Source organism: Gopherus evgoodei, chromosome 1, assembly GCF_007399415.2.
Source record: "Gopherus evgoodei ecotype Sinaloan lineage chromosome 1, rGopEvg1_v1.p, whole genome shotgun sequence".
NCBI classification, from domain to species: Eukaryota; Metazoa; Chordata; order Testudines; family Testudinidae; genus Gopherus; species Gopherus evgoodei.
In genome coordinates, this window is record NC_044322.1 from 119,197,337 (window position 1) to 119,214,468 (window position 17,132).

The following is a 17,132-nucleotide window of genomic DNA, read 5'->3' on the forward strand; positions in this document are numbered from 1 at the left end:
ATTACAAACTCTCTATGATGTTGAAGGAGAGGTAGTACGGGCAGTTTGGATAGTATCAGCTCAGGCATAGGTGCCAACTCCATGGGTGCTCCAAAACTGGAGCACCCAATGGAAAAAAATAGCGGGTGCTTAGATCCACTGGCAGACAGCTCCCCCTGCATCACCTCCTACACACCATGATCAGCTGTTTCACAGCGTGCAGGAGGGGCTGGAGGGAGGATGAGGAGTGTGACAGAGGCCTGGTCTACACTACGTGTTTAAACTGATTTTAGCAGCGTTAAACCGATTTAACATTTCGCCCATCCACACGAGGCCCTTTATATCGATATAAAGGGCCCTTTAAACCGGTTTCTGTACTCCTCCCCGACGAGAGGAGTAGCGCTGAAATCGGTATTACCATATCGGATTAGGGTTAGTGTGGCCGCAAATCGATGGTATTGGCCTCCGGGTGGTATCACACAGTGCACCATTGTGACCGCTCTGGACAGCGATCTGAACTCGGATGCAATGGCCAGGGAGACAGGAAAAGCCCCACGAACTTTTGAATTTCATTTCCTGTTTGCCCAGCATGGAGCTCTGCTCAGCACAGGTGGTGATGCAGTCCCAAATCCAAAAAGAGCTCCAGCATGGACCTTACGGCAGATACTGGATCTGACCGCTGTATGGGGAGACAAATCTGTTCTATCACAGCTCCGTTACAGAAGACGAAATGCCAAAGCATTTGAAAAAAATCTCCAGGCTATGATATAGAGTCCACAGCACAGTGCTACCTGACAAGCGTAACAGAAAGCCAAAGAATCAAATGGACGCTCATGGAGGGAGGGAGGGGGTACCGAGGACTCCAGCTATCCCACAGTCCCCAGCAGTCTCCGAAAAGTATTTGCATTCTTGGCTGAGCTCCCAATGACTGTAGGGTCAAACACATTGTCTGGGGTGGTTCAGGGTATAGCTCGTTAATTTACCCTGCTCCACCCCCCGTGAAAGAAAAGGGAAAAAAATTGTTTCTTGACTTTTTTCAATGTCACCCTATGTCTACTGCATGCTGCTGGTAGACGTGATGCTGCAGCAGTGAACAGCAGTATCCTCTCCCCTGCCCTCCCCGGTGGCAGATGGTACAATATGACTGCTATCTGTTGTCATCATCAGCCCGTGAGTGCTCCTGGCTGGCCTCAGGTGAGGTCGGCTGGGGGCACCAGGGAAAAATAGGAATGACTCCCGGTCATTCCCAGTAGATGCTACAGAACGGCTGGTAACCGTCTTCCTCATAACAACTGGGGGCTGAGCTCCATCTGCCCCCTCCCTTTCATGTGTAAAGAAAAGATTCTGTACTGCCTGGACTATCATAGCAGCGGGATGCTGGGCTCCTCTCCACCCTACCGTTTAATGTCCTGCCTGGACTATCATAGCAGCTGGAGGCTGCCTCCCCCTCATTTTATCTCACTAAAAAGTCAGTGTTTCTTATTCCTGCATTCTTTATTACTTCATCACACAAATGGGGGGACTCTGCAATGGTAGCCCAGCAGGGTTGGGGGAGCAGGGAAGCAACAGGTGGGGTTGTTGCAGGGGCACCCCCTAGAATGGTATGCAGCTCATCATTTCTGCAGGATCTGACATGGAGCAGCTGTGCTCTCTGGTACACTGGTTCTCTAGTACACTTGCCCCATATTCTAGGCAGGACTGACTCTATTTTTAGATACAACATAAAGGAGGGAATGATTGTCTTTGTGCCCCCGGCCGACCTCAGCGAAGGTCAGCCAGGAACACCCATGACAGCAGCAGATGGTACAGAATGACTGATAACTGTCATCTCATTACCAATTTACAATGGCACAGCAGACCGTACAGAACGACTGGTAACCATCTCTGCTACCTTGCAATGGCAAATGAATGCTGCAGTATAGCGCTGCAGTACCGCCTCTGTCAGTGGCATCCAGTATACATACGGTGACAGTGACAAAAGGCAAAACGGGCTCCATGGTTGCCATGCTACGGCATCTGCCAGCGCAATCCAGCGAAAAAGGACGCGAAATGATTGTCTGCCGTTGCTTTCCTGTAGGAAGGAATGAGTGATGACATTTACCCAGAATTACCCGCGACACTATTTTTGCACCATCATGCATTGGGATCTCAACCCAGAATTCCAATGGGCGGGGGAGACTGCGGGAACTATGGGATAGCTACAGGATAGCTACCCACAGTGCAACGCTCCGGAAATAGATGCTAGCCTCGGACCATGGATGCACACCACTGAATTAATGTGCTTAGTGGGGCTGCGTGCACTCGACTTTATACAATCTGTTTTACAAAACTGGTTTATGTAAAATCGGAATAATCCCGTAGTGTAGATGTACCTTTTGTCAGGTGGAGTGGGGAACTGAACCAGTTTCCCATATTCTGGGTGAGTGCTCTGACACTAGGACAAAGGATGGCACCTGCCATCTCCTCCTCTAACAGCCCCCCCCCCCCACACCTACCTTTGTGGGAGTCAGGCAGGTGCTTAACTTCTGTTCTCTCAAGCAACAGCTTAGGCATCTAAGGTGCCTGACTCCAGAAACAGCACTCCCCGTTGTAGATTGCAACCACAGATAGATGCCTCCCTCTATCCCACACTCAGTCCATGTCTACACAAGTTATGTTAGCATACAGCTGCTGAAGTTTGTATATCACTCATGCACTTGCATATTTGGCTGCTTGTGTCTGCGCTGCACATATTTTCCATGAGTTTTTTTTTTGATGCCAAGTGCTGTACATGGTGTGTAGGCATCCCAGTGTGCCATTTGCTGCCTTCTGGCAAAATGCTTTTTGGGAAATGTTCACATGTGTTCTGGGAAGCAGTTATTTCAAGGTCTTATCTCAAAACTTTTACCGTGAGACAGTAAGCTGTGCTACTCATGGAAAAGCTGGGGTCCATTTTAATCATTTATTAATACACACAACTCCCAATTTATCAGTTAAATAATTTATTTTGTAAAAGTAAGACTAGTCAGCGCATACTATGACTTAATTGCTTTTTGTTCCACGGGTTTCAGAGGCCGCCGAATTATTAATTCTCCTGTGCTCTTAAGTAAGGTATCTGACATTTCCTCTTCTGTTGGAATTCCATGAGGTAGTTTCAGAGGCTGAATTCTACAGACAAGAGAATTTGTTTAAAACATGGACTACGCTAACAAGTTATTTTAATTGTTGCTGGTTAAAGGAAGAGTTAACAAACCTTATTAGATGCTTTATGACTTTCAGTTTTCCATTCACAGATGGGATATTTTTGTGCACTCTGGGCTGATTTGCCTATAAACAATGCAGAATAAATGTTACAAACTCACTTTGAAAAGGCACCTTACGTCTCTGGGAACTGATGTATTCACATATCAATAAAAGAAGAACATAGGTACACAAAATTAAACTACTTTGGGAAATTCACACTTACTGAGAATAAGTGTGCTAAAATTTATTAAACTTTTGGGATTCTCTAACATCTTCATTAATACATCCAGACTGTCCAAATACTCATGAGCATTGATTAACATGACCTAATAAATAAGAGTGAACTAATGAGCAGTCAAAAATATGTATATATAGTTTTACTAAAGGGTAGTGGGCAAAGTTCTTCTCTGCTACGCACAGCAGTCTCAATGCTGGTGTTCTGCTTTCCTTACAAATGTATATTTCTTATTAATATCCATGGGAGAGCCATACATGTAGTCTCCAATCATGCAAATATCTACCTATTTGCTCAACTTTACTATTGTGAGTAGTCCTTTTGATTTCAATGGGATTTCTCACTGTAGTACAGTTAAGGACATGCATAAATGTTTGCAGAGTCAGGGTCCCACAGGACAAAAAATATCGAAGCAGTGTACTATGGTGAAGATTTGAGGAGAATTTTGCCCTAAATTTCTAGGCTAATTACTTTACTGATGTGCATGATAAACATGAAATAAAGTAATTTAGAAAGTATACTTTATCCAGTCCAAGATCATGTATTATCTTCTTTTCCCAGTATGGACGACCTATTCCACTTTTGATTCTAGTGACAAGATGCAGTTTGTGAGGCTGCTCAGGATCACCTCCATATTTTTCATGATCTGAAGGCTGTGGCTGAAATACCTACAAATAAGTAGTTCACAAAACGCATGTTTTTGTTTATTTTTAAACATTTCAACAGTTACTGAATTTAACGTCTTGCGGTAAAAATATTCCCCTAAAATATATTTTGATCTTTCACTAGAAAGAAAATGTGGCAACCCCCCCTAAATTTCTAATAAGCTTCCCTTCCAAAAAGGCAAAGCAGCAACATATGACCATAGTGTTAAAAAAGCTAATCTCCAAATAACCTCAAATTATCTCAAAGTGTTTCCTCATGACAGTTTGCAGAAAGATAGAATAAGTTTGGGGTCATGATCCTCCAATCATATATATCCCAGTCTTTTGGGGCATGATTCTTCAACCATATATATAAACACATAAGCGCAGAGGTATGCGCAGACAGGTCCGGTTGTAGAACTGGGACCTAAATTTGTAAGATGATTGTGATAGGCTTATTACTCAAGACTGCCCTATTTCAGAAATAAAATCGACTACAATCACACACTGGTTTTTCATACACGAATCTGAGTGCATTGCTCTCTGGTTTAACAAGGTATTGCTCAGTACTGTTACAAATTAGTTTTACTAAAAAAATTAAATGTATAAACAAACCCAAAATGTGCTTTCAAATCTTTACATATTGTGCTTACTGAAGCTGGAATTCTTGATTTAGTAAATTTATGGCGAATCCATGCTGTCCACGTCAGTGAATCCACGCTGCTTTTTGCCACAATCTAAAAAAGTTATGGCATGATTTGTCAAATATTCAAGGAGAAAATTATAAACATCTGTATTGTACATAAACCAGTGTAATAACTGAATTAGGATCAGAGTCCCATTGTGCAACTTGAATAGCCGATACTGTGCCCTTATTACATCAGCGGGTGCTTTGACACGAAGAAATTTAGCATATTTTTGCTTAAGGAAACCAAATACTTTTGAAACCTTTTAAAGTCTGTGTTTCTGATCCAGGTGTTCTAGTGAAATGAGGACACGACCCCGAGTTTCACTAGCACGGAGGCGGCAGAACGGCAGGAGTGTGTGGGGCCCTTCACAAGAGGAAAACCTCGGCGAGCCGGGACCCGCATTCTGACAGCGATCAGGCAGCGCAGCTCACTGGGGCTGCTGACTCGGTCTTGAGGGACGCTCCGAGGGGATTCGGGCTGCAGCCCGCCCTAGTGCGGCCCAGGATAGCTCGGAGGGCGAAGAGCCCCGGTCCTGCGACCCTTTCACCGGGGGCTCGAGGGAGTAGGGAAGCGGAGCGCAGCAGCCCGGGCAGTGGGCGGCGAGGGGGTGCAGCTCCGGGTCCCACTCTCACACCGCCCTTCCTGCCCTTGGAGAAACTGGCCCCAGCAATCCCACTACGACCAGCACAGGGAACCCCCCCGCCCTGCGCCCCACTCACTCTCCAGGCGGCCGGGTGTCTCTTAGCGACACAGCCCAGCCCCGCCGCCGCCATCTGGGCCCCGGACGCCGTTTCCGGATTCCGATAGTCACTAAAATCCGTGCCCAGAAGCCGCCGCACTTTAGTTCCGAGGCGCTACTTCCGGCGAAGGGAGGGGAAAGAATAAAGTGCGGCACCGGCGGCCGCCAAGGGTTCTTCTCGGTCGTGAAAATCACGTGACCACCTCCCCCACCCCTTCTGGCTGCCGGAAGTGGCGGCTGCTGTTGGAGCGCGCGAGCTTGGTCCAGCTGGGGGTTCGATGCTCGCCGGGTGCCGCTTCCTGTCCGCCCGCCCCCATGTCCCAGGCCGGTCCGGGCGCCGTGGCCTCGCTGGAGCCCCCGGCGGTGGCGACGCTGAAGCGGGCGGTGGAGCTGGACTCGGCGTCCCGCTTCCAGGAGTCGCTGGTGTGTTACCAGGAGGGGATCGACTTGCTGCTGCGGGTGCTGAAAGGTACCGACGGGCTGGACCCCCACACCCGGGCTCTGCGGGCTGGCCCCTACCTCCCCTGCAGCGCTGCAACACCCTGCCCCCCCCCCGCCTTCCTGCTCGCCTCGCTCCGCCGGGAAGGGTCGGGAGCCGCAGCGCCAATGCAGCCCCCTGGCAGAGTTCATGCTGCTCTCTCCTGAGCTTGCAAACGTTTGAGGCTGGGGGTCTGCGGACTGTCATTTTCTCCGGGGTTGCAGAGGGTGCGTGGAGGTTGGGAGCCCAGATCGGGGTGACCTGCAGATGCTGCCTCTTTAAGGCCTGGTCTATACTAGAAAATTACGTTGTCTTAACTATGTTGGTCAGAGGTGTGAAAAATCCATAACCCTACTTGGTGTAGTTAAGCTGACCTAAATCAGCGCCACTACTGCCTCTTGGGGAGGTGGAGAACCCCTCCTGTTGGCATAGGAAGTGTCTACGCTGAAGCAGCACAGCTGTGCCACTGAAGTGTTTTAAGTGTAGACTAGCTCTGATAACATTCATGTATGTGCTGAACCCTTAGAGAGGTGGTGATGGGCATGTTGCGGTTATATATGTCTGTGTTGGGCATCACAGTTCATAAATGACTAAGGCCTGGTCTATACTAGGAAATTAGGTCAGTGTAACTAAATCACTCAGAGGGTATAAAAAATCCACACCCCTGGACAATGCAATTAAACCAGTGTAACGCCCTGCTGTAAATAGCACAAGGTCCATGAGACATTACCTACACTGGGAAGAACCTGTCCTGTCAGTGTAGATAGCATTTTCACTGAAGTGCTACAGCAGCACCATTGTAGCATTTTAAGTGTAGATGACTCTTAGGAAAAACAACATTCTTGGAAACTTAGTAAAATCAAAAGGCTGGTTGGCTGCTGTGTTTGAGTAGCCCCCACTTACTTTTTTTTAAATACATCTTGTGTCTAGTAGATAGCTATTACATTCTTCTCTCTCTCCCTCATACACACACAGTGGTTCAAGAAGCTTATCCTGGGGCTTATGTAGGCTTGGCAGGTTTAAATTTTTATTGATAAATGTTGGTAAGGGTTGATTTCACCAGAAACACATAAAATATTTGTGTACTAACAAAGTATTTCCATGAATAATAATCAAAACTTGCAGTAATATTAAAAAAAAATCTGCTTGAGAACTTTAGAGTTTCACTTAAGAATATTAAAAGCAGCAAAGAATCCTGTGGCACCTTATAGACTAACAGACATTTTGGAGCATGAGCTTTCGTGGGTGAATACCCACTTGGTCAGATGCATGTAGTGGAAATTTCCAGGGGCGTGTGTGTGTATGTATATATATAATATATGCAAGCAAGCTAGAGATAATGAGGTTAGTTCAATCAGGGAGGATGAGGGCCTCTTCTAGCAGCTGAGGTGTGAAAACCAAGGGAGAAACTGGTTTTGTAGTTGGCAAGCCATTCACAGTCTTTGTTTAATCCTGAGCTGATGGTGTCAAATTTGCAGATGAACTGAAGCTCAGCAGTTTCTCTCTGAAGTCTGGTCCTGAAGTTTTTTTGCTGCAGGATGGCCTCCTTAAGGTCTGCTATAGTGTGGCCAGGGAGGTTGAAGTGTTCTCCTATAGGTTTTTGAATATTGCCATTCCTAATATCTGATTTGTGTCCATTTATCCTTTTCCATAGAGACTGTCCAAGTGGGTATTCACCCACGAAAGCTCATGCTCCAAAATGTCTGTTAAGTCTATAAGATGCCACAGGATTCTTTGCTGCTTTTCCAGATCCAGACTAACACTTAAGAATATTTAATTTGTATGTTTTGACGTGATGTTGATAATGTGTTTTAATCATTAAAAAGCTTTAACTTATGAATCTCAAAACCTACTGTCATTAAATAATTGTCTCATCACCCACCCATAATTTTCTGGAACGGTGAAAATTTTAAAAGTGCTTAAAATAAACATTGATATTATCAATCAAAATTTATTTTTAAAAAATCAAATTCTGCCAAGCCTAGGTACACACAGTGAAAAATATTGAGAACTAACCTGTAAAGGGACTGGCTCTTGGACATGGATGTAAGTCCAGTAAAGGATTTCTCTCCTCTCCTATAAACTGTTTAATGGAAAAATCAGAGGACTTTTTATCCTGGGGAATAATTACCAGATGTAGTCGTCTTCCTTTTTTGAGATAATCTGAATATTTTTGATTCACAGCTACAAAAGATGAAACAAAAAAAGCTCACTACAGACAAAAAATATCTGACTACATGGAGAGAGCTGAAGCAATTAAAAAACATATTGAAAAAGAAAGAGAAGGTATGAAGTTGTACTGTACTTTTAAAATGTTCATGAAATGATGCACTTGTACGTCTGAAGTTACAATACAGTTACCTAGGATTTATAGAATGCATATGTATGATTGCACTGTCTTGTTTAGTGAGGGATGCTTCTTTTTTAGATGGTAAATACCACCAGCAAATTAAAATTGAAGAAAATGCAACTGGTTTCAGCTATGAGAAGGTTTTCCAAGACTACCTTAATGAGACTGTTACAGAAGTTTGGATAGAGGACCCATACATTAGACATGTTCACCAGGCAAGTGGAACTTGAAGTAGCTTACATATAAAACTATAACAATTTTTTTCGGTTACTAAATAATCAAACTAACTCTTACAGTTCTACAACTTCTTACGATTCTGTGAGATGCTTGTTAAGGGGCCCGGCAAAGTGAAAACTATCCACCTTCTCACTTCCTGTGATGAAGTAAGTATCTAGACTTCATGTATAACATCTGTTGTTCATATTTACCAATATTTGTCAGACTGAAGCCCTCCCTCCTTCAACAGGAGATGCAAGCAGATCAAGAGGATTTAACATAAACACTGAATTGTGTAATTCCAAATATTTTGTTAAGTAATAAATTCTACTTATGTGGAATCCTAAGTGGAAGTGACTCTGGAAGAAAGATGTTTATATTGTCCTAGCTGACTGTCAAGAAACTCCATTTAAATCAGTTCTGCTGGGAGACTCTTTATAATAAGGAAGGCTTGGATACATTTTGATATTTGGGGGTTATGACAAGTATAAACCCTCTTTGTTGTCATTATACTCATTCTAACCCAAATCTTAATCTGGACAGACAATTCAGTGTACTGGGGAGGCAGCATATCTAGTGGTTAGAGCATGGGACCAGGAGGGAGAACTGAGTCCTTGTCCATAATCTGTCATTGGCTTGCTATGTGATTTTGGCCATGGCTGTCAATGTGCCTCAGTCATCCCATCTGCAAAAATTAGTATAACTTATCTACCTTCATAAAGCATTTTGAGATTTGGATAAGAAGTATAAGAACAATGTGGTGTTAGTGAATTGAAGAAGATAAATGGACACAGTAGGAACATGCATGATGAAAAAACAACTTTTACTCTTAACAGGGCAGTGGAAAGAGTCAGCAGACAAATAGTCTAGAAGAAATAAAGCAATCACTAAAGAACTATGGCATAACACTGAATGTCTCATTTTCATCTTCAATTCATGATCGAGAAATAAGGTTGGTGATGCAGAAAACCAATTAATTTCAAGAAGCAAAGAATCCTGTGGCACCTTATAGACTAACAGACGTATTGGAGCATGAGCTTTTGTGGGTGAATACCCACTTCGTCGGATGCAACGTATTCACCCACGAAAGCTCATGCTCCAATACGTCTGTTAGTCTATAAGGTGCCACAGGCCTCTTCGCTGCTTTTACAGATCCAGACTAACACGGCTACCCCTCTGATAATTAATTTCAAATTATTTAATCCTGACAAATTATCTATAACCATGGTTGCAAATGTCATTCAAAGCAGAAGGCAGTTACTTTATCCAGTAAAGTACATTCTTCATAGCTTTATACTGTGTTCAATATTGGGACTGCTGGGATCTAGTTTTTAAAACGACATTGCTGTATAGTAACTCCTCGCTTAACATTGTAGTGACATTCCTGAAAAATGCGATTTTAAGCAAAACATTGTTAAGCGAATCCAATTTCGCCAAAAGAATTAATGTAAATGGGGGGGGTTAGGCTCCAGGGAAATTTTTTTCACCCGACAAAAAACTATATATTATATAGATATACACACAGTATACGTTTTAAACAATTTAATACAGTTCACAGCTATGATGATTGTGAAGGTTGGTTAAGGTGGTGAAGTTAGAGGGTGGAAGAGGAAGGGATATTTCCCAGGGAATGCCTTGCTGATAAATGATGAACCTAGCACGACTGAGCCCTCAAGGATTAATACATTGTTGTTATGTAGCCTCTCATCAAGGCAGCATGAACAGGAGGGAGAGGAAACAGCATAGCAGACAGAGACAGACACATTCTGTGTCGGGGGGGGGGGGGGAGAGATGCACGCTGCCCCTTTAAGTAAGCTGACCAACTCTTAAGTGCATTGTCTTTTTAAGTGGATCAGGAAGTTGAGACAGCAGCTGCTGCCCCAAGCGCTCTCTGTCCGTGTCCCCTACCTGCTCTATATGGAGAAGAGGTGAGCAGGGGGCACACCCTGACATTAGCCCCTCTCCTTCCCTCCTCCCCCCCCCGCACAGAAAGCAGGAGTCTCTGGGAGCAGCTCCAAGGCAGAGGGCAGGAGCAGCACCTGGCAGTGAGGGGAGGGACACCTGAACTGCCGATTCATAGCCTGCTGGGCAGTTGCAGCACAGCAAACTTAGAGGAGCGGGGAGCTGATAGGGGGGCTGCTGGTCTATCCTGGTTACAAGCCCCCACCAGCTAGCTGCAACGGGCTGCTCTTCCTGCAAGCAGTGGACAAAGCAGGTGGCTGCCAAACAACATTAGAAGGGAGCCTTACACAACTTTAATCAAGCATGTTCCCTAATTGATCAGCAATGAAACAACATTAACTGAGGAGTTACTGTATTATACAGTTGACATCTACTCTAGCTAGAAATTGTGATTGAAATGGTAGGAGCAATTTGCAGAACTTGTATATATGTCTTTTTTCCTAATTATGTTAAAGTACCTACAGTTTGTACACTTGTGAAGATGGAATAACACTGTGAATTTATAAATAGATTCAACAATGGATGGATGATTAAGATTGGAAGAGGGCTTGATTATTTTAAGAAACCACAGGTATGTGTGTCTCTTCTTTTGAATGAATTTGAACTACCAAGTGGCTTATTCTAAAATTGTGTTCTTTTCTGTAGGGTCGTTTTTGCCTTGGATACTGTGATTTTGATTTGAGACCATGTCATGAAACAACAGTGGATGTCTTTCATACTAAACATACAAAGAAAACATGACCAAATATTTCTGTTGTTTACTTACTGCTCTTACAAGTTTTAAATGCCTGCTTTTAATTTCTCTCAATTACATGTAGTGTACATATTTTATGGAATAAACTTTATATTTTTGATTCCTTGCAGTTTGAATTGATAGAATTTCTAAACTAAATGGGGTTACACTTTAAAGCAAGGTACAGTAGAAACTCAAGAGTTATGAACACCAGAGTTCCAAACTTACTGGTCGACCACACACTTCATTTGGAACCAGAAGTATGCAATCGGGCAGCAGCAGAGACAACAAAACAAAAAAGCAAGTACAGTACAGTACTGTTAAATGTAAACTACTAAAAAAAAAAGGGAAAGTTAAATAAAAATTGCCAAGGTAAGGAAACTGTTTCTGTTCTTGTGTCATTTAAATTAAGATGGTTAAAATTAGCTTTTTTTTTTCTGCAAAGTAAAGTTTCAAAGCTGTATTAAGCCAATGTTCAATTCTAAACTTTTGAAAGAACAACCATAACATGTCCAGAATTACGGACATTTCAGAGTTACAAATAACCTCCATTTCCAAGGTGGTCATAAACTCTAAGGTTCTACTCTATCAAAGATGATGAATTAGCAGTGCTGAAAGTTCACAGGTTCTTAGGAGACTTGTTAAGTTTCTGTAAATTGTACACACTCAACAAACTTAAATGTTTTTGATCCAACACAGAAAATCCAAATATACACAAGTTAGATAGGCAACTGTCTTTAGTATTATACTTTAAAGAAAAAAACAATAGGATTGAAGGAAAACACCATGCTAAAACTGTAGCTTAGTTAACTAGATAATTAAGGCCAATTGTTTCCTTCTAAAATAAGGTGGAGAGCTGTAAAATCAGTGAACATTTGTGCACAGTCCTCTGTGAAATACCAATTGGCAATCACACTACAATTTAACAGTCTTCAAAAGCCTTCTGTTTCAGTGATTAACTTATTTGATTACTAATGGCAGTACATGTATTGAGGAGCCCACATACCAATAAATGGAACAGAATGTGCCATACTTAATCAGACTATCTAAATATGTGGTTCTGCTTTGTGGCCATTATCCTTCCAGTTAAGTCACAGAACCATCCCAGAGAGCAAGACACAGGAATCAAAATGCAGTTCTCTTGCATGGTATCTGAGCTGGTCGCAAATCCATGGCCCATTATTCACTGATACTGATTTTTTTCATGATGTTAACATGCAAACTTTACTCTTCTTAATTGAGACCGTAAGATGAAAGTCTAGAATAAAATTCAGTTTAGAGCCTAACATGTAGACAAAGCAGATACTCTATGTATACATTTAACTTTAAGCTCTCAGAAGTTACCAAAATGTATCAAAATACCTCATATTAGACTAGTGGCTTTACAGTCTTTTTAAAATGAATTGTCATTCTGTCCAAATCCAGTATAACTTTCCAGTAAGTCACTGCCTCTGAGATGTGAACTCCTAACATATAGATATGGTCTGAAGTATCTTCATGTATTTGGGTGACTAAGTACATGTTCAATCTTCAGTAATTGAGAAATTGTTTCATGTTGACAGTGCTGACAACATGAAATTTAGTTTTATGATCAGTCTAATTAATAGATTGTGTAATTAATCTAATCAGTCATGAACTAAAGCAAGAACTTTAGTGGATAAATCAAGAGAAAGTTACTTCAGTAGTAGCTTACTCTTGTAAAATCAACTTGCACAACATACTGAAAATAACCAGATTTTTTTACAATTTTTGTTAATCATGCACTAGTTAATATCAAAGATGTGACTTACACATTCATTATGAAAATCACATTAGTGTCATCACATTCTCACATAAGAGACTCCACTTGCTGTGCAACTCATAGCTTTGTGGACATATTCTAAGCAGAGTGCTTGCTAATGCTGTGGTTTCACTGGGACAAAACTTACTGCCAATTAGGTTTTTCTCTAGTTCATTGCACATTGCTGGTGGCAGCCACTGCTCTGGCAAAACTATGCTGCAAACTTCAATTCTCCCATGTTTTACATGAATATCCACTTCAGCTTCAAGGAGAGACTGTTCATACACCATGTTAAAGCAAGTGCTAATACTAAATTTTGGTGTTTTGCCATATATCCATTCCCAGGTTTGTAGTTCTTTGGTTTTATTATTAATTCCAGGAAACACTGTCTCATCAGCTGGGTTTATTAGCGTAATATGATGGTCAATTTGATGACATCTTGCATATTCTGCAGCAACAGCATCCATGACCATCTCACATGTTAAAGTAGGATCCTCTTCAAAGAGATTTTTCACTAAAGCAGGCATGCTAGGAGTGGCATTGCTTTTTATCCCCTTGTAAGGACTCTTCAGTACAGAAGATAGGTTTATTTTATCTGCACTGCATAGTAAAGTGCAGTGATGATAAGCAACAGTCTTTCCTAGCTTTGCAGCAGTACCTGAGATTTTAAAATTCCCATCTAGCAAGAGATCATATCTGTCAGTGGCACACACATGTAACTGGGGTCGCAAGCCTTTTAGAGCCCTAACAACTAATTTTAGGTTTTCCATTCTCTCGTATTTTTTCTTGGATGTGAAGAAAGTAAAATTGATATTGCCCAGATCATGGTAAACCGTTCCACCTCCACTTCTCCTTCGAGCCAGTTTTATGTTCTTCTTCCTCATTATCTTGAGGTTGCACTCCTGCCAGGGATTCTGGTGTCTCCCAATCACCACAGTGGGAGAATTTCTCCAAAGGAAAAGAACCTGCCTGTTCTCTAAATTCATGTTGTCATGAATCCAATCTTCCACAGCCAAATTCTGGAAAACATCACTAGAAACGGACTGTAGAATGAGCCCTCTGTTTGCTGTGTACTTGAAGCCAGCTGCTGAAATCTTGAGGACATAAAATAACTGAAAACAGTTCTTCAGGGATGAGGGGATTACCATGGTTTTAATAAAATTATCAGATAACGTGTGACAGAGGCAGGTCTGTCAAAGTTCCGTATGAGATGTTCATAATCTGCACTCTAGTACAAACACATTACTAAAGGCAATCATGCTGTACTCACTTTCTTCCCAGGATACCAAAATAGTGATGCTACCACAATGGATGTTTACAAGGTAGATTTCCTTCTTTCAAATATGATGATGGCATTTCACCACTGGTGCATGGTCAATATCTATTGAAGGCTGTTTCCACTTGCTGCATATTACTAGAAGCCTGCAAGAGGGAGGGCAGGAAGCATAGTATCTGACTGTATTTGTTTTTTCCCCTACAATATAATTTTACAGTACTGTCATTAACACTGCTCCTGGAGGAATTCTGTGCTACTGCGCACGTTCAGAACTCATGGTCCCCTTCACTCCAGATTTCTTTGCTTCTCTGCACAAAAATGATTTGCTGCAGGGGAAGCAAAGGAAAGCCATAAGAACTGTCATGCACCCCTTCTGAGGCCCAATCAACTGCACCGAGCCCCACTCTGAATCCCCTTGCCCTCCCCATTGAGCCACCCCTCCCCCCCCACTGAGCCTCAACCACCTTCCCCTGGACCCCAGTGCCCCCGCACCTAGAACCTCCCAACCAGCCCGTTCATCCAGATACCCCTCACACTTGTATCCAAGCTGCCAGCAGCCAGGTTGCCCCACCCCAAACTCTCTCACCAGCACTTGGATCCCCCCCACACTAGAAGCCTGCTGGGCTGAACCTGCCTGGCATGGACTATTAGGTTCTCTTCATTTTTCTTATTTTCAAAAGATGTGAGCAACTCTGGTCCCATAAGGTCATATGTGTGCGTGCCAGGAACTCTTAAGCCAGTCCCATAAAAACTATTGAACAAAAATCTGTCAGCTGGAAGGAAACAAAGTCCTTTCCTAGAGAGCTTTTGTTTAATATTTATTAGAAATGTATTTGCCATACCAAAAGCTTTAAGATTGAATTCAGAAGAATGACCCAAGGTGGTGGCAGGGAGTGTTATATAGGAGATACAGCTACACAGCCCATAAAAATCAAGACATACTGTAGGCATCAAATGAATCTCCATTATAATCAAGTCAGTAAACAGAAATATTGAAACTTGAAACATTTTTCTTCCAACTGTGCCAAGAGAATGTTTCTATGTAGGGGCAGGATCAGCCCTTGCACTGTGCCAGTGTCAGGTGCAGCCTCACCTCCGTGTCTGAGGGGGAGCTACAGAGGGATCTCCCACCTCTGTGCCGCCAGTGGCCTGTGCTCCCCATTGCCATGCTGGAGCCTCCACATTTATTTATTTACAAATACAAGTGGCAGAACTGTGCAAAATTTTAAAATCTGTGCGAAATTTTTATTTCTTCGGCATGGAATTCCCTCAGGAGCAGTAAAAGTATTTAACAATCTAGTCTACCATAAATATGCAGGTTAACTTGTTAAGCAGTCGGCAGAGTGCGGGATTTAAACTGCCCTTGACGCTAAAACGCGGCACCTTGTCCCTATGCCCCCTCCCTGCTTCAGGGATCGCACCAGAGAGGCGCGGGCACAGGTCCGGGACGTGCCCGATCCTGCCGGTACCATTAGCCGCGTGAGGGCGGGGAGGCGGGGCCCCGCCCTGCCCGAGGCTATTTGAGCTTTGCGGGGTGAGAGCGGCCGCGGGCTCCGCGCTGCGCCACGTTCCAGCGGCCCCGGGGGGGGACGGACCGGTCCTGGCTCTGCCAGTAGAGCGAGAAACCCCGAGCGCCGGTGCCTGTGGCGGGGACAGGTCGCTACTCACTGGGGGGAGGAGGGGAAACAGACTCCAGCCGCCTCCGGTTCACTCGCGGCCCGTTATATCGAGCGTCTGTCCTGGGTGCGCGCCCAAAGCCTTCCGGCCCCGCGCCGCAGCTGGGGCCTGACGTTCCCCCGGCGAATCGTCCGGTGACACTGGGGAAGGGAGAAGAGGAGACACCGCGTCCCTCCCAGGCACGGGGGGTGGGGGCTTGCCGGGCGAGCTTTGTAGGTCACGTGAGCTGGCGGGGATTTTTGGCGGGACGGGAAAGGTTCTGCTGCGCTGCCCTGGGTTGTGCGGGCGCCGCGTGAGGGCAGCTCTGGGGCACGGGGCAGAGGCAGACCAGGCTGCGCAGGGCAGGAGCAGGAGGGGATTTTGTCCTGTGTGTGTCCTGTGAGCGAGGCAGGGTTGGGCTGATGGCGTCTGTTCTGTGGGACCACCTTCTGCTGCGGTCAGAGACAAGATTTTGTAGTTTGTCTAAAAAAAATAAAAGCCAGAAACACCCTATCCATCACGGGTGAATACTTCTCACAAAGCGATCGCAGCATATCTGACCTCAAGAGCACACCCAAGGCAGTGACTAGCCTCTCCTTCTTCCCCTTGTTTGGGACAGAGGGACATGTAGCCCTGAAAGGGGCTCTGGCCATTACTCTACATCTGTGCCCTCTAGCTGGACCTAAGCACCAGTGCCAGGGACTGGAGTAATTAGACTCAGAAAGGGACCCAGGAGTGAGTTCAACTACCACAGGGGACAGTGAGCTTGCCCAGGAGGGGGGGCTCCAACAAAAGATATATATTTTCCCCCTACAAATGAATTATAGTGAAGAATTTGCAGAAGGATATAAAATCCTGTCTTGCAATTCCATCTCGATTTCAGAGACGAGACAATGTTAGATAATGCAGATTTTCTTATCTGACAATTTCTGCTACTGCTGACAGAGATGAAAAACAGTGATGATGCCTGACCTGTCAGAGACAAAAACAGTGAAAGGAAGACTCTTCCTGGTGCTGGTGTAGGATTCTTGAGGTTTAGTTGCTCTGGCTTCCCCTGTGCTTTGTGGGTGAAGAAGTGTTTCAAAGGTGCTGCTAGCTCCTAATCCCCAGAAGGGAGTGATCTCTGTCTAAATATAGGTATGTGTTTGTACAGTAGTGGCTGGTGGCAGACAG

The 17,132-nt window shown here is 44.0% G+C and overlaps 3 protein-coding genes across 4 annotated transcripts; 1 reads left to right on the forward strand and 2 right to left on the reverse strand.

Annotated features, from left to right (window-relative positions):
* Positions 1-2,906: 2,906 nt before the first annotated feature.
* On the reverse strand, positions 2,907-5,625 carry MRPL30 (mitochondrial ribosomal protein L30). The gene is made up of 5 exons (XM_030570525.1): positions 5,489-5,625; positions 4,734-4,817; positions 3,958-4,104; positions 3,212-3,285; positions 2,907-3,126 (listed from the first exon to the last, which is right to left on the reverse strand). The coding sequence occupies exons 1-5, from the start codon at positions 5,540-5,542 to the stop codon at positions 2,994-2,996; spliced, it is 492 nt and encodes a 163-aa protein (XP_030426385.1). The 5' UTR covers positions 5,543-5,625; the 3' UTR covers positions 2,907-2,993.
* An 80-nt stretch (positions 5,626-5,705) lies between these two features.
* Positions 5,706-11,368, forward strand: MITD1 (microtubule interacting and trafficking domain containing 1). Of its 2 annotated transcripts, XM_030570504.1 has the most exons (7): positions 5,706-5,977; positions 8,171-8,272; positions 8,415-8,551; positions 8,633-8,719; positions 9,389-9,504; positions 11,025-11,085; positions 11,160-11,368. In XM_030570504.1, exons 1-7 carry the CDS (start codon positions 5,824-5,826, stop codon positions 11,253-11,255), a joined length of 753 nt encoding a protein of 250 aa, XP_030426364.1. In that variant the 5' UTR covers positions 5,706-5,823; the 3' UTR covers positions 11,256-11,368. The 2 variants fall into 2 exon arrangements, with proteins under 2 accessions (XP_030426364.1, XP_030426373.1); XM_030570513.1 differs by lacking the exon at positions 11,025-11,085.
* Positions 11,369-11,721: 353 nt separating this feature from the next.
* On the reverse strand, positions 11,722-16,061 carry LIPT1 (lipoyltransferase 1). The gene is made up of 2 exons (XM_030570496.1): positions 15,972-16,061; positions 11,722-14,449 (listed from the first exon to the last, which is right to left on the reverse strand). Exon 2 carries the CDS (start codon positions 14,173-14,175, stop codon positions 13,054-13,056), a length of 1,122 nt encoding a protein of 373 aa, XP_030426356.1. The 5' UTR covers positions 14,176-14,449; positions 15,972-16,061; the 3' UTR covers positions 11,722-13,053.
* Positions 16,062-17,132: the final 1,071 nt, after the last annotated feature.